The sequence below is a fragment of the Siniperca chuatsi genome, linkage group LG3 (genome assembly GCF_020085105.1).
Source record: "Siniperca chuatsi isolate FFG_IHB_CAS linkage group LG3, ASM2008510v1, whole genome shotgun sequence".
Taxonomy (NCBI): domain Eukaryota; kingdom Metazoa; phylum Chordata; class Actinopteri; order Centrarchiformes; family Sinipercidae; genus Siniperca; species Siniperca chuatsi.
In genome coordinates, this window is record NC_058044.1 from 32057871 (window position 1) to 32081115 (window position 23245).

The 23245-nt window shown below is 41.0% G+C and overlaps 1 protein-coding gene across 1 annotated transcript; it reads left to right on the forward strand.

The window, feature by feature from the left end:
* The first annotated feature begins 170 nt into the window (after positions 1 to 170).
* On the forward strand, positions 171 to 22963 carry btr01 (bloodthirsty-related gene family, member 1). The gene is made up of 11 exons (XM_044189727.1): positions 171 to 374; positions 6200 to 6782; positions 8543 to 8723; positions 10135 to 10230; positions 12195 to 12284; positions 12455 to 12598; positions 18398 to 18545; positions 19048 to 19092; positions 19215 to 19241; positions 19373 to 19548; positions 21148 to 22963. Exons 2-11 carry the CDS (start codon positions 6211 to 6213, stop codon positions 21514 to 21516), a joined length of 1848 nt encoding a protein of 615 aa, XP_044045662.1. The 5' UTR covers positions 171 to 374; positions 6200 to 6210; the 3' UTR covers positions 21517 to 22963.
* The last annotated feature ends 282 nt before the right edge of the window (positions 22964 to 23245 follow it).

Genomic DNA, 23245 nt, shown 5'->3' on the forward strand with positions numbered 1-23245 from the left:
GTAAAGTTTGTTTATGAATTATTTAAGTCAAGAGCAGAGAGGAGTGTCGGTGTGCTATAGAAGTATGGGAGAGAGGGAGAGGTAGAGATTGTTTTAAAAAGGCATACCTGCACAGCTGCACCTGTTGAGCAGGTTGGATGGGATAAACTTTGCGGTTAGGAGGGAGGGGTTAACAACACAATGACAGAAGGAGGGAAGGAAAAAGAACAGGAAGGCGACAACTGACAAGCAGACACAAGGATTAACAGGAGAAATGACTGTCGAGAGGGAGAATGACAGTCGGCACTGAGAAAGTCTTGGAAATACATTGCTTCTGTTTACTGCCACTGACAGAAATAATCTCTTCTCTGAAATCACTTCAATCCTCAGAACAGGTAAGGCATATTTAACCAAGGTAAGGTAGAAACACGCCTTCCTCTCTCATTCAGTAGGAATCTGTGTGTCTCATGTGTTGTCTCTTACCATATTATGAAGTTCTGGATAGTATCCGGTCAATGCCACTGCACTAAACAGCCTGTTGTACACCTGCAATAAGCAAAAAGGCTTTCAACACTGTGTTATCTCAAAGTAAGTATGCAAGATAACAGACAATTGTAAGTGTATGTAAATAGTGGTACTTAATGCTCCATCATTATCAGGAGACACGTCCATGTGTCACACAGGTGTTAAAAGGTTCGAGCTGACCACGGTGTTTGTGATGTGTCCAGCTAAGTACTGTTAGCGTTAGATCATTGTTTTATTATTAGAAGCATATGATTGTGAGTAGTGTGTGAAATAATGCGAAAATCCATTTAATGGGTGTTGGTGGATAAGTGGAGATAGGTTTCAGTGAAAGTGCAGAAATCACAAATTATACCCATTACGAGCCTATCTCTTGTTCCGATAGAGGTTGAATACACTTGCTTTGAACAAAAGTGTCTGCTAAATGAATGTAATGTAAACGTGACGAGAAAGAATAATACAGGGGTAGGCACCAGGCACTGTGGTAAAATGTTGTCTTATGTCAATAGCGTTAGGGGCCTGTTTACATTGTAGCTGGTGGTGGAGCAACATTTTGCTTTTACTTTAATACTCTAATTTTAGCAAAATATCTCAAAAACCTAGGGAGAGAGTCCCTTATACCTTGGTGGAGACATAGACCTTGGAACAACTGATTTTTGTTCTCAGCAGAATTTCCCCTGAAGTTCTCCCTCTACACAAGTTACAGTTTAGTAACTGAAGTTCTTCTGAAGAGTATTTCTGTAAAAAAGACATAGTGACACACCTGTTGTGTTGTATTTAGCCAATGTTATAGGATCAGGCTGTCATTCTGTATCTTTCTTATTGTCAACAAATTCACAAAAAATAAAAAAAAATTCTATGTGGTCTTTGCATTGTGCCTCTCTCACAGAGGAAGAAGATACATCAGGCTTTGAATACACAGACAATACTTGTTGTTAGGATCATTGTTGGTTTTGGTCTGTTAGAAAAGTAAGGTCAGCAAGAAAAATATAAAATATCGCCAGACTGTCTGGTACCTAATATTTCTGAGTGCAGAACAAAGAACACGAGAAGAGGAAATGTGGATGACTTGCAGGTTTTGAGTTTGTTGCCATATTTAACACTTTACTGATGACCTTATGGACAACAGATGGAATCTAAATGTTCCAGCCAAGCCTGAATTTCCTGATCTTGTGAAACTACTCACCTGTATTCTTTCAGTGTGTATGTTAGTGTGTAAGTGTTTAAGTGCAGGAGGCACACGCTCATTCAGACAGACTCACATACTGACAGGAGTCCAATGTTTCTAACAGTGCTGCTGTGTATGTTGTGGGTGCATCACTTTCCTTCAATTTAGGCAGTTTGCAGTTGAGCACCACAAGCTAAATTCCATTGACATCCATTGTATTGGGGTGAAGGTAGAAATCTCAAAGAAGGTTATCTCAAAACCTGGACAAGTGAAACCAAAACTATCTGCATGTTAGATACCACTAGAGTTGAAAAAATGATTTGGATGAACTGATTTTCCTTCACTTGATGAATCCTCTTCTAATAGGGCATTCAGACTCAAAACACTACTACAAAACAGCGCAGGTGTGTTGCTAAAGGGTACAAGTGAAGAAGATGAAATATTAACCTGTTTATAACGTCCAGTTAACTGGACTAAAGGCCTCGTAGATGCCAAGACACTACACAACAGTTTATCCTGTCTTGAGGATGGATTGTACAAGTCTGCAAAGTTCCTCTGATAAGGCACAGTCTTCTTCTTTTCCTTTCAGCTGTTCCCTTTCAGGGGTCGTCTGAGCGACTCATGTCTAACCCTGTCCTCTGCGTCCTCTTCACTCACACCAATTAACTTCATGTCCTCTCTCACTACATCCATAAATCTCCTCTTTGGTCTTCCTCTAGACCTCCTGCCTGGCAGCTCCAACCTCAGCATCCTTCTACCAATATATTCACAGTCTCTCCTCTGAACATGTCCAAACCACCTCAATCTGTCCTCTCTGACTTTATCTCCGAAACATCTAACATGAGCTGTCTCTCTGATGTCCTCATTCCTGATCCTGTCCGTCCTCGTCACTCCCAAAGAGAACCTCAACATCTTAAGCTCTGCTACCTCCAGCTCTGCCTCTTGTCTTTCCTTCAGCGCCGCTGTCTCTAAGCTGTACAACATCGCTGGTCTCACCGCCGTCTCCAACACCTTTCCTTTCATTCTTGCTGATACTCTTTTATCACACAACACACCTGACACTTTTCTCCACCCGTTCCAACCTGCTTGCACTCGCCTCTTCACCTCTTTTCCACAGTCTCCATTGCTCTGAACCGTTGACCCTAAGTACTTAAAGTCCTGCACCTTCTTCACCTCTGCTCCCTGTAACCTCACCGTTCCACCTGGGTCCCTCTCATTGACACACATGTATTCTGTCTTACTGCGGCTGAGCTTCATTCCTCTGTTTTCCAGAGCAGACCTCCATCTCTCTAGATTTTCCTCCACCTGCTCCCTGCTCTCACTACAAATCACAATGTCATCCGCAAACATTATAGTCCATGGAGATTCCTGTCTAACCTCATCTGTCAGCCTGTCCATCACCAGAGCAAACAAGAAGGGGCTCAGAGCCGATCCTTGATGCAGACCCACCTCCACCTTGAAGTCCTCTGTCACACCTACAGCACACCTCACCACAGTCTTACAGCTCTCATACATGTCCTGCACCACTCTAACATACTTCTCTGCCACTCCAGACTTCCTCACACAATACCACAGCTCCTCTCTCGGCACCCTGTCATACGCTTTCTCTAAATCTACGAAGACACAATGCAACTCCCTATGACCTTCTCTGTACTTCTCCATCAGCATCCTCAAAGCAAATACTGCATCTGTTGTACTCTTTCTAGGCATGAAACCATACTGCTGCTCACAAATGCTCACCTCTGCCCTTAGCCTAGCTTCCACTACTCTTTCCCACAACTTCATTGTATGGCTCATCAGCTTTATTCCTCTGTAGTTGCCACAGCTCTGCACATCTCCCTTGTTCTTAAAAATTGGCACCAGTACACTTCTCCTCCATTCCTCGGGCATCCTCTCACTCTCCAAGATCTTGTTAAACAAACTAGTCAGAAACTCTACTGCCACCTCTCCTAGACACTTCCATACCTCCACAGGTATGTCATCAGGACCAACTGCCTTTCCACTCTTCATCCTCTTCAACGTCCTCCTCACTTCACTCTTGCTAATCTTTGCTACTTCCTGCTCCACACCAGTTACCTCTTCTACTCTTCGTTCCCTTTCATTTTCCTCATTCATCAACTCTTCAAAGTACTCCTTCCATCTTCCCATCACACTCCTGGCACCTGTCAATACATTTCCATCCTTATCTTTAATCACCCTAACCTGCTGCACATCCTTCCCATCTCTATCTCTTTATCTGGCCAACCTGTACAAATCCACCTCTCCCTCTTTGTGTCCAACCTAGCATACAAGTCCTCATATGCTCTTTGTTTATCTAACTCACTCCAGAATTTCTCCTTCTCTCACATCCTAGCTGTGGGGCATAACCACTCACAACATTGAACATCACCCATTAAATTCCCAGCTTCAGACTCATCAACCTGTCTGATACTCTTTTCACCTCTAGAACATTCCTCACAAACTCCTCTTTCAGGATAACTCCTACTCCGTTTCTCTGATAAGGCACAGTAAACAGGCCAGTTAGCACAGTGTTACCTGGTACATGATGTGTACTTGTATTGCTGAATGACAATGCGCAGTATTTCAAATTACCATAGAAACCTGTTTGAGTTGTTTCTTACAATACCTGCAAGTATGGAAAATTTACATTGTATGCAACAAGTTTTATGTAGATTCATATCTTTCACAACCAAAACACAAAAATTTGCAGATGACAAAAAGATTGGGCATCAAGAATATAGTATGTCTATCATTATGGTTTTATAATCCTTAATTACATATTTCTTTTTCTTATGTCTTTTTTAATTGAGGTATTGAAGTTTTTTGCACATATTACAAACATAGGTGAAGTCGCTACTCCTACCCCTTGATCCCCTACCACCCTCTCCCTCCAAACCGTTAGTGAATTTTTCAAACATGGACAGACAGGGAGAGGTATTCACAGACAGACAAACGGGCAGACGGACGGACAGATGGACAGACAGAGAACAAACAATTAGACATACGGATAGACAGGTGAACAGACGGGCAGATGGGGCAAAAGATGAATAATCTATTGGTAGAAAGACAATAGTTCCTACATGAAACTGCTCAAAACAAGGTCTGTGGATTATCTTGAGTACCAGGTCATGATTTCTGGAAAGAGACATTTTTTCAAATATATTTTTTTGGCACTTTGAGCACCACAAGCCGAGTGCCATACAGTTCCATTATATTCAAAAAATGCAGACTCCAAAACTCAGCAACTCACACCAAAACAATCTAGATGGCTAAATCGCAGTACAGGTAAGAGGAAAAATATATTTTTTTGATTTTGGGGTGAACTGTGCCTTTAAAGATTGTACATAAACAAGTATAAAGTGCAGAATCAAAAGAGAATAATGAATTTGTGTAATCGATATGTATGGAAGAGGATTAGGGCCACATCTGAAAATTAAACCGCTCTCCTCAGCCTCCCCTTCCAAGCATGTAGGAGAAACTACGGTGGCCGCAAAACTCGCGAAAAACGCAAAAGGGTCTGTCTAGAGCCAGTGATTGGTTTGTCCGTTCTGGGCTCCTGTAGAAACATGGCAGTGCAACATGTTGGAAAGGGGACCCCCTCCCTCTGTAGATAAAAACGGCTCATTCTAAGGTAACGAAAACATAACGATTCTTATTTTCAGGAAAATGAAAACATACTTATGAATATTATTTTCCATTTCTGCCAATAACTCCTAAATGTTACACATTGGACCTTTAAAGTCAGAGTTCTGATAATAAAGTCAGAATATTAAAATGCTGGGGGGGGGGGTCCCATATCGTGAAAATATGTTTTGAATGTGTCGAAATATGTTCTGTAGTGCACCAAGCACATCACTGCACAGCCTTCCAAAAGAGAAAAATGTCACAGACAGGCGGATGGATTTTATTTTTGGAGACTTGCCTCGACCTGTCCCGAGTCTTTTTGGGTGTGTACAGCACATTTTACACCGGAGTGCATACAGAAGCAGGGGCTATATTGTTTTGGTGTGAGTTGCCGAGTTTTGGTGATATCAGCCGCGGAGATGTCTGCCTTTTTTTGGCACTCGGTTTGTGGTGCTCAAAGTGCCAAATAATACATTTGAAAAAACTGCTCACATACATGAAACTGCTCACAACAAGGTCCGTGGTTTTCTGAGTAAACCGGGTCATGATTTCTGGAAAGAGACCTTGCTGTTTTCAAATAATAACGTATGAAAGATGTGGAATATTTTAAGGTTTGTTGAAAAGCTGACGCTAAATTGAATGGCTCGCTTTAAAAGTTGAATAATATCGTTACTGTATGAAAGATGTGGAACATATTAAGGTTTGAACGGAGTTTTCGCAGAAACTATGAATGAGTAGAAAATAGTTGAAAAATGCATGAAAAGTTACAATCTAGATGGATATATAGCACTACAGGTAAGAGGAAAACTATGTATTTTTGATTTTGGTAGTAGTAAACTGTCCCTTTAAGGTATAGGTATGCCTGAAACGTATTTCTTTTTAATGGCAACACTATCTCTTGTACAGCTTAACACTGGATGGCTATGGCGCTGCCTGCTACCTTTCTGTCTGAAGACCAGTTCACCTGCTCGATCTGTCTGGAGGTGTTCAACAACCCAGTGTCAACACCATGTGGCCACAGCTTCTGCCAGGACTGCATCTCCTCCTACTGGGATGGAGGAAGAGGAGGAGGAAGGGGCGCCAAGTTCTACCAGTGTCCCCTCTGCAAGGAGTCCTTCCACAAGCGACCAGAGCTCCAAATCAACCGAACCCTGAAGGAAATCACCGAACAATTCAAGCAGATGGCCAACACTAGAATTCCAATGGATGGAAGAGCTGGAGGAGTGGAGGATCCCAACTCGCATCCTCACCATCATTATCACTCAGCCCTGTCTCCGCCCCAGAGGCCGGGGGAGATGCCGGAGAGTGTCTTTGCTGAGATGATGACTCGTTTTCAGCGGCTGCAGACTTCCGGGATGCCTTACGCCACCCTCCCCCATCCCAATGACCCTTGCCCCCAAAGCCCCAGCCCAGTCAATGCTCACCTGTCCTTCCAGGCTCAGAACAATGAGCAACATTACCCGCCTCCACCCTACTCGCCTCCCCGCAGGTACCAGACTACACTCCTTAGACTACATTAAAATGGATTTGATTCAACCTCATATGTAACGCTCCAAAAAAAAAGGATAAGAAATGTCAGTGAGTAAATGTAGCATAATAATGCCATAAATGAACCACACATTTTTTTTATGCTGAAAAATTTGGGAATTTATGGTATTAATGTTGGGTTTGCCAAATAACAACAAGCAAACAAGGAAAAGTGGAATGTGGGAGCAGGACTTCCCAGTGGTCCCTAGACGCAGTATGAAATTGCCCGACAGAACCAACAACATAGGGGTGATTTTTCAAATTTTCAAACCTTACCTTACCAATGGGGGTAAAAATAACATTTGTTCTGAGGGTGGCGCTAGAGGAAAGGTCATGGGGTCATTGAATAAAAAGGATTCATCCCCTGCTCATGGGGAACATGAATGTGAGCAATAAATGTAATGACTATCAGTACATTAGGTTTTGATATTTAAGTGGAGACTTTGGCCTGATGGTGGCACGGATAGAAAGGTCAAGGAGTAAAGAAAAACATCCAGATTCATCCTGTGGGGACCATCAATATCCACAACAAATTTAATTTTGGTCACTTTTTCTATCTCTGGTCCAAAGTATTGGACAAATAGTGATTTTTTTTATTTTAATTTTGAGTTTGTTAACATATTTAACATTTAAATGATTACCTCATGGCCAACAGAGTAAATGTTCCAACCAAGCCTGAATTTCCTGATCTTGTGAAACTAACACATTTTTATTTTATTGTTTGTACTACTACTAGGAGTCACCAAAGTTAGAAACTTTCAAATCCTACACATAGGGTCTTTAAAGGTCACCCAAAATATTTCTGAACAAATTTAATTTTAGTTTCATTCATTTCACTATGCATGGTGTCATTTTTGGCATAGCTCTTTCAATTAGATGGTTTGAGGCCACCAAATATATTCGGGATTTAATTTGGGTTTGAGAACTGTAAATTTCACATTGATGTCGTTAAGCTTTAATTTTTTGTTGTTGTTGTTGTTTTAACCGTAACAGTATTAATTCAGAGTAGGGCTGCAACTAACAATTATATAAATATCATTGATATATCTGCTAATTATTAATTAATTAATCATTTAGTCTGTGAAATGTCAAAAAGAAGAAATTAAATGCCCATCCCAATTGACATCTTTAGATGTTTTGTTTTGTCCGACCAACAGTCCAAAACCCAAAGATATTAAATTCAGCCAACTCATGTGGAACAGATTATTATGTAAATGTAGAATAAAGCATTAATGTTTGGTGTCTAGGCTCTGACCTGAATTTTTGTACGAGAGCCTAAGCATAATCTTAAATATATAAGAAGTAAATTGATATGTTTGTTTAGGTTCATGACATGAGTAAATGTTGAGCTTTAAAGCTCCTCTAATCACTATTTTCACATGAACAATGGGTCAAATGAATACGTGTAATGTGAAAGTGGTCACTGGTAGTGACAAACCCAGTTCTTCAGTTCTGCCCCCAAGTCTAAAAAAACTCATTAATGCTCCTTTAAGGAGTGTTGATATCCGTTTTTTTTAATTTTTTTTATTACCATATCCAATAAAAACATACACACAGTGAATGTGTTGTTCCAGTGAAAACAGCTAAGATTATCCATGTATTCAGAGTAGCAAACATAAATGCTTTCATGTACTAAATGTACATGGCTGAAGCACTGTTGTATTTGAATAATAGCGGTGATATCGGCAAAACTGACAGCAACTTCAATGAATGTTACGACAGGTACACTCTGAGTGGTCCCAGTGACTCTTCCCCCAATCTGCCTCTGTGTCCCATCCACCTGAGAGGTCTAGAGTTCTTCTGTCGTACTGATAACACCTGCGTCTGCAGCGTCTGTGTGGATACAGCAGAGCACCGAGGACACGCTGTCATCCCTGCTAAGAGGGAGTGGCACATCAAGAAGGTATTTGTGTGTGTGTGTGTGTGTGTGTCAGTCAAAAATGTCAGTCAGTCAGTTAGGGAGAGTTGTCTAACTGGCTGCACCGATTTTCACGATGGTTGTCTCATTTATCTACAATCAAACGTGGCCGGTTAACATAAGCACTCGCAAATGTAGCAATAATCCAACTAGCAGCATCCTACATCCTCCCGTGCAGCAGTCCATCACCTATTCCGGGATCCAGTCCTGGGGGAGGGGAGTGCAGCAGTACGTCGGGCTGCGTAGGTCCAGCCCGGACAGCTGAGGCAGTGAGGCCCAGAGCTGCGCTCCCCGTCGGCATCCTGCCGCTGACGCGCCCCCCAGTCCAAATCCATTCTCATCGTTAGCTTAACAGTCCTTCAGGGTGCTGCAACAAGCTAACTGTTGCGTTGGCTAACACAAGTAGCTAGCTAGCTACTGCTTGATTAAAAAAAGGGGAAAAAAAGTTGTTTCAATTTGTTTCAGAAATTTCAATTTCTGTTGAAAAGGCCTAAATAAAATCAAATTTCTTAGTGGTGTCTTTAAAAGTATGAGCACGTTATTTATTTTCTAATATGCTGCTACTGTATGAATCTATCTATTGCTTTACTTGGAAATTATAATTGACCAATGCCATGCCAATATTGTATTCTGGTTGTTGATTGGTTAGGGAGGACGTCCTCCCTTGGAGCATCATTTTTGTGTTTTGGCCAATAACAGATTAGCATGAAAAAAATGAAGTACATTAAATTGATACAAGAGAGCCCGTCCTCCTCTGCCCCTCACCCCCACTTCACACAGACTGTCCTTTCCCCTCTGCCCTGCAGGTGTCGCTGTTGAAGCATTTTAATCAGAAGTTCAATAATGGATTTTTTCCAAAGAAGATGGAAAAATTATTTTATAAATGATACTGAGATTTGGTAATAGTTTATTTCAACCAATTACTCTTTTTTATATTTTGATCTCCCTCTTGCCTCTCAAAAACTAAAGTGGCCCCTACATCAGCCTCCTCTGGTAAGGCATGTTATATATGGAACATGTGCAATAATGCAAATAGCAACACAAGAGGTGTTCACGCTCATGCGTAGCAAAATGTGCAGTCCAAAATTTGACAGATAGGGGCAATATATTAAAACACTGTTAAAGACGCAACTGCCAAAATCTTGACAAATGTATTTTCTCTCTTTGTAAACAAATTGTGGAACAAGAAAATGGTTCCATTTAAAACATAAGGATGTTACTGTCTATCTCATGCTCTCTTTTTTGCAGCCATGGAAATGCTAATCTATAAATGCTTGTGTATCCCACACACTTGTGTTAGCATAGTGACATGCTTCAGGGTTAGGATAAGGTGGTTATTACTTCTAGAGACAGTTAGGGTAATCCTAAACAAACGTGTGTTTTCTATCTTCTCCAGTCCCAGTTAGGTATTGCAGAGGTTGAGCTGAAGGATCTCATCTGTGAGAAAGAGAGGAAAATGGAGGAAATACACAACTCCTTACGAGAGATACAGGTGGGTTTTCAGTCTTTACCAAGGTGGATCATTCTTCGCATTCAGTCCTGGTTTAAGACTGTGGACACATCTGAGAATTAGCAGTCTAATTCACACCAGAGTGTCTATCAGTGATGGGAATTGCGGCTCTTTTTAGTGAGCCAGATCATTTGGCTTAGCTCTGCGATAAGAGCTCCTAAAAGACTTCATTTAGTACCACTGCACTTTATAATTCGACCGGCGCAACATACAAAAGTCTCACCATGCTTGGCTAAAGTCTAACATTTCTGGATCATATTTAACAAATACGTTATAGGATCATCCTATTATTCTGTCTTGTATTAATTTACAAAAGAAAGAAAAAAAGAAATCGGCTCTGAGACGGGAGCCGACTCATTCGCAACAGACACATCACTACTGTCCATCCTGACAACTGGAGAGATCAGGCTCACTTAGGACAGATGTATTAAAAAAACAGATAATGTCAAAATCCAGATTTATCTGGGAGTGCACTACACTGTGCATAAGACCTGTTACGACTAAGGATTATTCTTCACATGAGAGACAAAGAGAGAAAGAAACTACACCATAATCATACATGATCATCAATATGGTAAGTGTTGGAAGGCATTTATAATCCCATTGTCTTTTAAACGTGTAAGTTGCTCTCACATCATAAATGGCCTCTCAGCTGAGAAATTTTCCGCAGCGTTTGAAACAAGCACGGTGCTTGTCTGCTCCACTCCTTTAATACACTTTGCTCCACTCCTTTGGATAAAGTGGCTCCTAGCAAAGTGAGGCTTGTTCCCTCCGTCAATCCATCCCCCTGGTTAAATGACACTATTCGTTGTTTCCAGCGTAAATGTTGGAAAGTATAGCAACTGTGGAGAGCCACCAAGCTCCATATTCAGTCTTTATTACAAAGACCTCTTAGCTGAGTTTAACAACATGGTTAAGGATGCGAGGGCTTCTTACTTTGCAAACCTAATTTCCTCCAGCAAACGCAACCCTAAAGTCCTGTTGGACACCATCGACAATATTGTCACTTCTGCACCTCCTGATGTGCCTGTCTTTTCAAATCATGACTGCAGTAACTTTGTGGATAAGATTAGAGATGTCAGGGCTAGCACCATCCCCTTGTCCACTCCCTTTTCTGCTTATCCACCTCGGCCATCAGTTTTGGACTGTTTCCCTGCAAGACCTCATTGATCTGGTGGGAAGTACCTTTGTCAAGTCCTGTAGACATTTTGCCAACTTCCATGCTCAAAAATGTACTTGGTTCTATTGGCCCAGGCCTGGTCTCTATAATAAATAGCTCCCTGAAATCTGGTCGTGTCCCAGCTTATTTTAAACATGCAGTTGTTCAGCCTCTTCTGAAAAAAACTAACCTTGATCCATCCCTTCCCAAAAACTAAAGGCCTATATCTAAGAAACCTTTTATTTAAAAAATGTAGAAAAAGTTGTTGCCAAACAGCTCACTGCCGTCTTGACAGAACACAACATTTTAGATAAATTCCAATCTGGTTTCAGAACCATTCACCCTTACATAACCAGTAGGTCGCTCAGGTCTTCTGACCAGGGCTCACTGGTCGTCCCTCACACTCGACTGAAAACAAAAGGTGATCGTGCCTTTGAAGTGGTGACTAAGTCACAGACTAACGCTCTGCGGTCTCTCTGTCCTATTCTCTGCTTTATCTGTTGTTGCTTATGTTTGTAGTTTTATTTTTTGATTGTTTCTTATGGTGCTACTGCCTATGTTTTATTGTTGTTTTACTGTTTTCATGGTCTTTTTTTATATTATATAAACTTTACTTACTGTCTTACTTAGCACTCTTTATTAGTGGTTTGTCCCACACTTGGCCAGTATAATATCCTCCAGCCTGCCCCACAGTTTGCTCATGAGCTTATAAAAGTAGCCGACTTGACACATTTCCAGTGGGTGCCTTTAAACATCTCACATCTATTGCTGTTTGTCTTTTATTTAGGTTGCTGCTGAGAGAGAGACAGATGGAACTGTTTGTGTGTTTTCCAAGCTGATCTCCAGTGTGGAGCGCTGCCAAGCTGAAGTCTTGGAGGTAAATAACACTGACACAGGATGTATGGAGAGAAACGTATAACAAAAACTCAAGGCATTTTCGGTTTCTGTTTAATTGAAATGAAAGTAGACAAGTCCTCTGATTGTTAATGGAAATCAGCATTATAAGGTATATTTACTAAGCTGCATGGCATACATTTTTCCCGTTAGGTGATAGAGATGAGTTGGCGAGCGGCTGAGCGCAGAGCTCAGAGCCTGCTGAGAGAGCTGGAGGAGGAGATAGCGGAGCTAAAAAAGAGGAGAACAGCACTGAGCCAGCTGGCTCTGTCTGAAGACTACATACACTTTCTCAAGGTACAGATGAATGGATGGGTAGAATGAGACAAGATAATACAAAAATACAGACCTGATAAATATGCAGATGTCCACTTGTTATGCATCCAATAATTAATCCACCAGGAAATCCACAAATTAATTTTAAGTTCAGTCATTAAAAGTAGAAACGTATTGGCAGCAGCGATCATGGGAGTGTTCAGAAATGAATGTGTACATTTAAAAGTCAGTGCTCAGCTTTTCAGGAACCTGGGAACTTTTTTACAAACTCCGGACTTTTACTTACATTTTAACCGCAGGAACCTAATTCCAGTTTTGGTTCCTCGGCTGGATTTACTGACCCCCAAAAGCCCCTGCTCCAATACTCACACATTCTTCTGTCAATAAGCTCTTGGAAGTTCTGATACAACATGTTTACAACATTCATTAAGACCAGAGTTTCCCCACTACATTGTTTCCAGCTGAGGTCATGGCACCCTGGTCAAAATAATAAAAGTCAAACTTTTGTATATTATACAGAGCTCGACAGTACGAGCGTTGCACTCGCATTTGCAACTAAAAATAAATATGTGCGAACCGTAAAATGTATTTAGGAGCACGTGTGTGAATAAAAAGTATTACAAAATTCAGCCCAAGCGACGGTGAAGAGGAGTTGGATGAGGAAGGTGACGCAGTAACGTTAAGCGTTGTTTATACTTGCGTGAGACGCCTGGTGCAGGCCTCCGCACAGCTGCGAGCATGCGCAGAGGCATCTATGCTCGGCACGTTGTTCGTTGCAGTATACTTTGAATAAGCAAGAAGCCAATGAGTGTTATCGGAAGAATGTCATTATCCAACGTGGCGGTTCCTCATACTTTTCTACACTTTCCTTCAAAATGACTTATCTTTTGCCAGTGTGGTGGCGATCTCTCTCCTTGAATTGAGAGTCATGTGGCTGTCCCTGTGATCTCTCAAAGAAGGGTGGTAGATGTGTTTGTAGAGGAAAACCTGCTCAGCTAGCTTCAGTGTCCATGTTGAAATGATCAGGGTCCAGGGCGCACACCTAGTTCCAAAAATTCAGAGGTGCACGACCAAGCTCCGCGACAGCTTGCAGCCCTACGCAAAAGGCCCGATGATGGGATTTTTGGCCCGCAGACCCTCGCGCCAGGGACACTGTGTCCCAGGCTTTAGCTTCTCTCTGCCCTCTCCTCTGCGTGTTTGACTGAGGGCAGGCTCAGCTCCTACACACACACACACACACACACACACACACACACACACACACACAGCCTACAGCAGAGCAGCAGAGGATGAACTAAAACGAAACCTATCTGTATGTTCTCTTTATACAACCATGGTATGTAGTCGAACAGTTTATATTAGTTTGTCAAGAATCTTAAAATGTGGCAAATTCTGCTAGTTATTTGACTGACATTTTAGATTTGTTTCCAGTGAAATATTATTGAGTGTATATAGTGACTTTCTGTTGTGAACTTTACTGATGCTGTTCAAGAAACAATATTTAGTTATATTTAAAATAGAAATCAATTCTGATCCTGTTCTGAATTTGTGCATTATTAAAAATTATAATTAAAAAAACAACATTTCTTTAGTAATGATAAGAGCCGGGCCGATGAGGGTATGGATAAGATAAACATACAATCCTATCAAATCCCTTCACTATAAGCCTTGCTTAACCAATGTTATAATGTGATTATTATTTTTAATGGCACACAGTGCGATCACTCAAAATGTGACGGATTACTTCAGGACATTAGGCTTAATTCATCAGTTTCACTTATTTTCTTGCTAAAGTCAGAGTGTAATGTGAAAATCTACAACCTGTGTGTTTTTTAATAAATACTGTCATAATAATTGTCTAAAGTTATGTGAAAATGAATACTTATTAGTCGAATAACATCAAATTTCCTTGGGGGAGGACCCCACTGGACTAAGGTCTCCGCTCTCCAAGTCCCCTTCTATTTAAAGATGTGTTCATACCGTTCATACATTTATACCATTTAAAGTAGTTTAAAATATAAATAATTACATATTTATTAAATAAATACAGTTTGAAGCAGAAATAATTTAAAAAAATTGTGTACTTTATTCAAATAAATACATTTGCTTGTAAATGCCTCCTCATATCCCTTTATTAAGGAAAATTAGAATCCAGTTGTTTTGGTGCGCGACATAGAGTGATAAGGAAAGATGCAGCACACAGAGACCATGCCAACGTCCAGGAAATTACAAATTAATAATATTTATTATTATTATTTGCCAAATCATATTGTATTCTTGCAAATGTTCAGATGGTTGGGAACCATGCATTTAGACTGTAGAAAGCAAACACTGGTTATCACTAGCGTCTTGTGGTGAGAATTTTTTGTAATGTTCTTAAGTTTTACATACTAAGCAGTAAGATAATCGCAAAACATACAGATTGTCACTGCGTCTTGCCATTGTGGTGTTTCCATTTTCCAACTCCACGTCTACACAGCTTTTTTCGAACATCCATTCAAACATCGCACCATCACGATGACTGTTGTTTATTGCAAGCAAAAAATTCTACTCAAAGTTGTCACCGTTCTTGTATATAATAACTCATTTTCAAGATTCTTAGGAAGCAATGGAAATGCAAACAGGAATTTTTTTTTCTTTTAGTTCTTGAGTTAGTTTCTGACTTTAGTTCCTGGGGCTATTTGGTTCACAGGCACACACACACACACACACACACACACACACACACACACACACACGCAGACACACTTTATCTTTCTATCTAATGATGCCCATTGAACTGCGCATCCTCTCTGACCTGAGGCCTCATGTATAAAAGACTGCGCAGCTTTCATAATGAAAGATGGTGTACTCACAAAATGTACGCAAGCACAGAAATCTCCACACGTATAAAACCGTGGCTCCTCCCTATGTAAATGACTATAAATATGCCCCTCCTGTCACCTACTGTCCAAATAACAATGGCCAATCCTGCTGCAAAACACACGAAAAAGAAAAACTTCAACGAATGCGAGATCGAGGTGCTCATCACTGAGGTGGAGGCCTGAGGTGGAGGACATGTGGCAGAAATTTTAAAAATGTTCAGACATCAAAGTGGTTGTCAAAAGACGAGTCGCAGCGCATCGGCAGGGTGTCGCCGCCACGGGTGGGGGCGCAGGAAAGCCGGAGCTGACGCCACATGAAGAAAGGGCTGCTGCAGTTGTCGGAGACAACTCCGACAACTATTTGGCATCCTGCCAGCACGTGAGGGTGACTCAGATATGCGTGTTGTTACTCCTGGCAAGTACTTGAAACGCACCGTGACTCAAACCTTGCAGCTGAATTTTACAGACCAATTACAACAAACCATACATCTGTCACATCTGTCATCTGTCAGTGTCACAGTGTCCAGTTTACCACAATCAGGCTGGACACACTGACTTACACAATGTAATGCCATTTATTGTCACAGATTGTAATGTGGAAACTGGCACCAGGGACACATCACCACAAGCCAACCCGACTCAGGAGGAGGAGGAGAGGGGGACCGTGAATGTGAGACCAGCGTCTCCACGGCAGGGAGATACAAAGATACAGAGACATTTTCTACAGTTCCAAGACAATAATCCATTATTTAGGTAGAGAGAATGTAATAGCTACATAGCCTACTTGCAAATACTAACCTGTCCAAGAGCAGTGACGCGACATCTGTGTCTGTCCTCAGTCCCGTCTCTCAGGGCTCTCCAACAAGGAAAAGCTAAAGCTACACCAATGGTTATCTGTGTTTGTCCTCGCAGTCGATCGCTTTCTTTTTTTGACCGTAATCCTTCCTCTGAATGGCGAGTTCCTTTTTTTATCTGGAGCATCAGACACTTTTCTTGGACGCTTCTTGGGTTTTTCCGCAATAGGCTCCGCCATACTCCCAGTTGCTTTAGCCTACTCCATCGCGATGGTTACTCCAGAGCCATGTAGAGAGAGAGAGTTGCATCATCGCTGTTAATTTCAATTCAAGTGGCTTTATTGTCATGACTGCATACAATACAACATTGCCAAAGCATATTAACACAAACTATACAATAATAATAAACAATAAACAATTCTCAATAGTAAACATTCTTTCCAATGGACCATTTTCTTTATGGTGGATCGCAGAGCTCTCCATATGGCTCAGCAAACCAATCATTGCTGGTTGGCGTAAAACGCATCATTATCGGTGCGCCAGCGTGGGAATGTCGCCACAGACACCAGATTTTAAAACTCTGGTGTACTGCCAAACACAGAGAGATTTACCTGCCGTGATAGGCCCGACCAGTCAGCCAGCTCCCTTTGGAAAGCTTGGGACGGGAATCTGAATCAGCTCATAAGCCAGTCATCATCTTGGGCCAATAAATCCGTGTGGTGCCTGAACACACTCGCCCTCCGAACTCTGCCATTTGTGATGTCCTCCAGCAGCGCCAAAGCAGCCATTGCTTATCAAGTAGGCCCCATCATGTTTACGCATCCTTTTGTAGGCCACACCTAATCGCCTACACCTTCTTGACGTAACTACACATCATCCACAGGATCAATTATGGTAAATGGTAAATGGACTGTATATATATTATATTATATAGCGCCTTTCTAGTCTTCTGACCACTCAAAGCGCTTTACGCATTCACGCCATTCACATACATTCATACACTGATGGCAGAGCCTTCGGGAGCAATGTGGCGTTCAGTATCTTGCCCAACACAACATGCGGGCTGGGGGAAGCTGGGGATCGAACCGCTGATCGATTGGCACCGAAGATTGGCCACATTAAGCCACAGCCGCCCTACGCATCACACTTGACTTATTCCAAGTGCATTTGCCCAACGACGCTGCGTTTTCTTCCCAGGGCAGATGGATGTGTGCGCCTCGGCGACTGTACAGTCCCTGACGCGTGTTAACATCTCCATGCCACATAAACAGATAAAAGCTCGAGTTTCCTGTTTCCTGGCGATCTTGGTTTTGGCACAGTGAGTAAGGTATGTCATCTGTGGGAAATTAGTTTCACTAGGTTTTCATTGCACTCAATAAGCCAGACCTACTTTAAGCGAGCCGGAGGGCGCACAAACCATCACAGCAATATAGAGGATTTGGAGAGGGGTGCCTGTATCTATTTCCTGAGTGGCTTTTTTCATTCATTTGACACCCTCATATTTAGGACAAGTTATGGAGCAGTGTTGGGGGAACTATAAATTGGAAATGATGATGCCAGTTGGGTTTTGGCTTTTCTGATGTTAAACATTATCCACATAAATGATCAGACTATTATGGTGTATCAGCAGACATAATTATGGTTTTTCATAGACTACTTCATAGACATAGTACAGTACAGTAGTTTGCCGTTGCCAACTGACAGAGCCAGACAAGAGTTTGCTGGACGGGCTGTGCATTCTCATGTCATGAAAACCAGCATACGCAACCTTTTAATACGTGCGCACCGTTTATACATGAGGCCCTTGGTTCACCCAGGAGTCACATTAATAATAATATCGTAGAAAAGGTTTCAGTCGTAGTCATCTGGACACTGTTTTCAGAATCAAGACGTTTCGGCTCCCATCCGGAAGTCATTCTCAATTGTGTATTATAAGCGTATTAATAATAATAATAATACATTTCCAGAGCCCTGATCATGTTTTAGAGTCAATTATTTATACCCTTGTCTTGTCTCAGCTGGACTCTTATTACTCTCTGTTTACAGGCCTGTTTACAGACCAGCAGATAGAGAAATTTGGATATAATGTTCCTCATCACTATGTTCACCAGTTGGACAATCTCTAAAAACACATCTGTTTTTGACACTTTCTCGCTCTCCAGATGTTCCTTGCCCTGTCCACCCCTCAACAAACTAAAGACTGGTCCAGTGTCTCTGTGGTGTCTGAGCTGACCTCAGGGGTGATTCTCAGGACTGTCAATCAAACGCTGGAGCGCTTTCAGGAAGAGATGCGGAAACTGCCAGAAGTCTGTAAGTCTTCATTCAGACCTAGAGTCAAGCTGGATAGTCAAGAAAAGATGTTGAATTTAACGGAAACATTCTATCGTCTAAGAACTAAAACAGCAACTAAAACTCTACTATGATCAAGACCAAAGATGAATTTTTCTTAAATTTTGTGTCTTTACAAACTTTTCTGCTAAGCCTTCACAACCAAATGGACCAACTGTACTGTAACAGTATCTTCATTTCTGTTACAGTGTCAAAGGACAAAAAAGACCCCATGTATTTTTGTTCTAGAAGCTTTACTACGTCTTTTGCCTTTCAGAGCTTTGATGATCGTATGTTCACTGATAAAGGCAGAATTCAATTCAATTCAATTTTATTTATATCGCGCCATTTCATACATAAGTTATCTCATTGCACTTTTCCTACAGAGCAGATCTAGACTGTACTCTTTCTAATATAATTATATCAGAAGAATACAAGATCTTAACAATAGTTTAAAAGAGATGTTCTTTTCCCTAATTAACAGGCCAGCGATCCCCGTTGGACCAATCTGTACCCAGGCCCAACCCAAGTAAGATTCTAAGCTAATGGCACAAAATGATGTTTATTTCAAGTTTGATCCTGTTAAATTCAATGAATCAATAAAAATGGCAAAATAAATAAAAAAGTAAATATATTCTCTTTTCTTTGCAGAGATAAGGAGGGTTCAAGAATATGCAGGTAAGGGTTTTAAAAAACAATTCTGCCTTTATAGTTTGTTGTCATTTTCACTCAGTTGTCATATGCAGTGTTATTTTCATTGGTTCCACCATCCATTAATCCCCAACCATCACTCTCTCTCAATCCGTCAGCCGACATCACTTTAGACCCCAACACAGCCCACCCACGTATCATCATTTCAGCAGATGGGAAGCAGGTGCACTGTGGTGACCGCCATCAGCTGGTACCAGACAACCCAGAACGCTTTGACCGGGTGGTGTGTGTGCTGGCCCGCCAGGGCTTCAACTCAGGGCGGCATTACTGGGAGGTAGGTTGGACACTGTGAAGGTGTGTACATGTCAATGGCAGTGGCGTCTGGTCAATGGAGGGCACACGTACAGTGCCTCACCAGCCGCAATGCTTAATTCAGAGTCTGAAAGCTTTGGAATGAGCAAATTAATTCTTTTTCTCTTCTTATGCATTTTAATATTACTTCAGATGAAGTTATGCGGTGTGAAATTAACCACAAAAATGTGTTGATTTTGTGTTCTCTTTCCTAATGTCCCAGCCATGCAATACACACTAATTCAACACTAGCTTCCTCCTGATCTCACCATCTAATACAAGTAAATGGGTGTAAAAAGGACGCAGACGGACCAATTAAACAATAGGATTCATGAGTGATTGGCTGAGTAGCCAATCAAGACCTCACAGAGGGGGGCTGTCCCTGTTTGTATTTCTCACACTGTCAATAATTGTAGCTTATTGTTAGAGAAGCAGAGACTCTTAGCAACTCTAATCCACTCTTTTAAGAAATAAAGTATTAAATTAGGCCTAATATTTGTGTTATCAATACCAGGGGGACACACTGCAGTACTTTGAGCTCTGATTTTATTCAACTTCCTGTTTTCATGTAGCCGTAGTACAGTAGCCTCTGTAGGACAGACCTATCCATTACCACAATATTAGCCCCATTACCAGCTCCATTGATCCAGTTCAACAGATGGCGACAACGTGACAAAAAAGGAGCGGCCAATAGCAAGATGGCATGGTAGGCTAATCTGTAGGCTGTTGGCACATTTTATTTGCCCTATTGCATTTTTGCATTGCTGTATCTATCACAGAAGCAGTAGGCCTTTAAACAGAAAAGTAGAATATGAAATAATATATGGCTTAAAAAAAATCATACAAACATTTGGGAAATTGTACTGTTTGTATAAAAAACAAATCTGATTTTCAAAATTTTTGTTACTCAGCGTATGTTCATCAGTATTTGCTTTGCTGGTAAATCAGGAGGGAAGGCCAGATGATTCACAATGGCTGTGAATTCACAAACACTCAAGTGTTTTCAGTCACTGTTCCCTGACTTGGTCGTAGTCAAAAGTACCCATCTGCTGTCAGACTGGGAAAATACATGTATGTAGGTACAAATTACAACAGAGTGAAATGCACACAAACATACAGCAAGTCTATCATGAACAGGTAATATGTATTATTATAAAGGACATAGGCTTTTCCATAGGCAAGAGTTAAGATTACATTAGATCAGATAATCTGATAATAATAGATAATAATCACAGGCAATTTCTATCATTCATAAAATAGCCCTCATTCAAAGAGGAGTTCTATTTTTGTTTTTTGACATTTTACTCTCTCTATTCTCTCTATTTCTTTTTCTATTCTTTTTGTCAATGATTTGACTTGTAGTGCTCTAAACACTAAACTAAACAATTAAATGAACAGATTCAAATTTGCTGTTATTAATGTAGCTTTGGTCAAAGGGAGGAAATTCCATCACAAGTGCATAACCTGACTATGTGATGTCCAAATTTAATGCAATATAAACCTCATATACTGGCAAATCAACATATTGACCTCATCCTAATATGTGGCAAGTCTGAACTCTTTGCACACTGACATTTTCCAGGTGGAGGTGGGAGGAAAGACTGACTGGGACCTGGGAGTGGCCAGCTGGTCCGTCAATCGGAAGGGCAAAATCACCATAAGCCCTGCCCATGGCTACTGGTTCCTCAGCCTGCGGGATCGGACCGACTACGCCTTCCGAACAGAACCCACAACCAACCTGACAGTCAACCTCAGACCCTCCCGGATTGGAATCTATGTGGACTATGATAAGGGACTGCTGTCCTTCTACAACGTGGAGGCCAGAGTTCTCATCTATACATTCACAGATACTTTTTCTGACACCATTCATCCGTTCTTCAGCCCCTGTACTAATAAATCAGGAAGGAATGAGGCTCCACTAATCATTTGCCCTGTTGCAATGACAGAATGAAATGAAGCAACAAATCTTTACTAAGGAGGAATGCTTCCACATGCTTCCATGTATGTTGGAAGAAGACTGAGATGGACAAACATACCTCTAGAACAGATTTAATCATAGCTGCACTTCATTCCTTCATTGCAATAGAGTAGATACTGAGTAGGCCATGTGTTAACTTGGGTTATTTTAAGCTAGGATGTGACTGATGTGACTGTTTTATGGGACAATGTCAATACTGAAGTCTACTGAAGTCAGCAGTAGCCAATATTTCTGTTCTAATATTCAGAATCCTAAAGTTTGCGCTAGCAGCATCGTGAGGCTGTAATACTTATTACACGTGAGAAATCAAAATAATTTGATGGATAAAAAGCCTTAGCTGAACCTCAAAGCACAGCTACCATTAGCATGTTAACGGCATATAATACATGGCCACAGATAGCATGTTAACATCATGGATGTATTATGAGAACTGCATACTGGAATTCAAGACGGTACCCACTCATCAAGTTGTCTTGCTGTATCCAGCTCACTTTCATCATCCATGGTTAACATGTATGTTACTACTGGACATTAACACGCGGTTTATCATGTAACATTTAGCATGTTAGCATGCTCACAGTTAACATAACAAAAATTCATTCAGTTTCTGTACCATGAAGAAGCTCTGCATGAACACCAGTATGTCTTTCTTGATTTTTTACACAATGAGCAAAACAGATGATTAGATGTGGTCAATTCTACACCCAGTCTCAGTGTGTTGTTGGAGAATGATCAAAATTATGATGAATTCTGTCAAAATGATGTAATACTTTTAATTTTAATTCACTGTGGTATTTTATTTCTCTTGTTGTGAAGCACTTTTTACTTTGTATTGATAAGTGCTCTATAAATTAAGTTTAATTATTATTATTTTTCCGTGACACTACTGTAAAAACAGATATCTCCTAACTATTGAATCACCACTTATCCCTTTTATGTTCACTTGTATATCATACTCTTTAATGCAATGGTTTACTCTAGACTGAATATGACACCTACTGATCACCACACACCCACCTGTCCTGTCAGTGGTATGGCTGTGATTACCCGCTTTGCGTGTTTATCCCCGTGAACCTGGCAAATCACCTCATCCCATCATCCCAGGCATCTGTCGAGGATCCGACAAATAAACGTCTCTGGAGACCTGACAGCCGTTTGATAATCCCTTGTAAACTGTGAGTCGGCGTAGGCCTGGTGACTAGTGGTGTCTCTTTTCCTTCTTGACAAAGTTTTGGGGGGGTGTGGTTTTTTTGTTTGTGAATGAACTGAAGTGAAGTGAAGTTGGGAATACTTCCTTGTTTTGAGTTTCGTTGTTAACCCGGAAATCCCGAAGTTGAGTTTTGTTTTTCTTTAAAAACTGAACTATAACTCTGTTTTTCTTTATCTTGCTCTAATACAACATTAAAAAAACTGAACTGAACGTGCGGCTAACTTTCTTTGAATTGATTGTTTTTTGCCACCTCGCCTCGCAAATTATTGATAAATTCGTTTGTGTTATGAAAAACTAACCGGGGCAATGTGTATGAATGCATGTGTCCTTTGTGGGGTTTGATACTGACTTTGGTTTACTGGTTTAAACTTGGTCAAACCGCTACACACTGAAAGACACTCAAATAAATTTTCCTCCAGCTCACTGTCCACCACAACTTTGAAATGTTTACAGCTGGGTGTCTAAACAGTATTTAACTGCACATTATCTCAT

What these genes read in the sequence shown, in the direction of transcription:
- btr01 (XM_044189727.1), top strand. Translation starts at nt 6,211, where the DNA reads ATGGCTATGGCGCTGCCTGCTACCTTTCTGTCTGAAGACCAGTTCACC. An exon ending in CCCTACTCGCCTCCCCGCAG is followed by an intron (nt 6,783 to 8,542) that starts GTACCAGACTAC and finishes ATGTTACGACAG; the next exon opens with GTACACTCTGAGTGGTCCCA. An exon ending in GAGGGTTCAAGAATATGCAG is followed by an intron (nt 19,242 to 19,372) that starts GTAAGGGTTTTA and finishes TCAATCCGTCAG; the next exon opens with CCGACATCACTTTAGACCCC.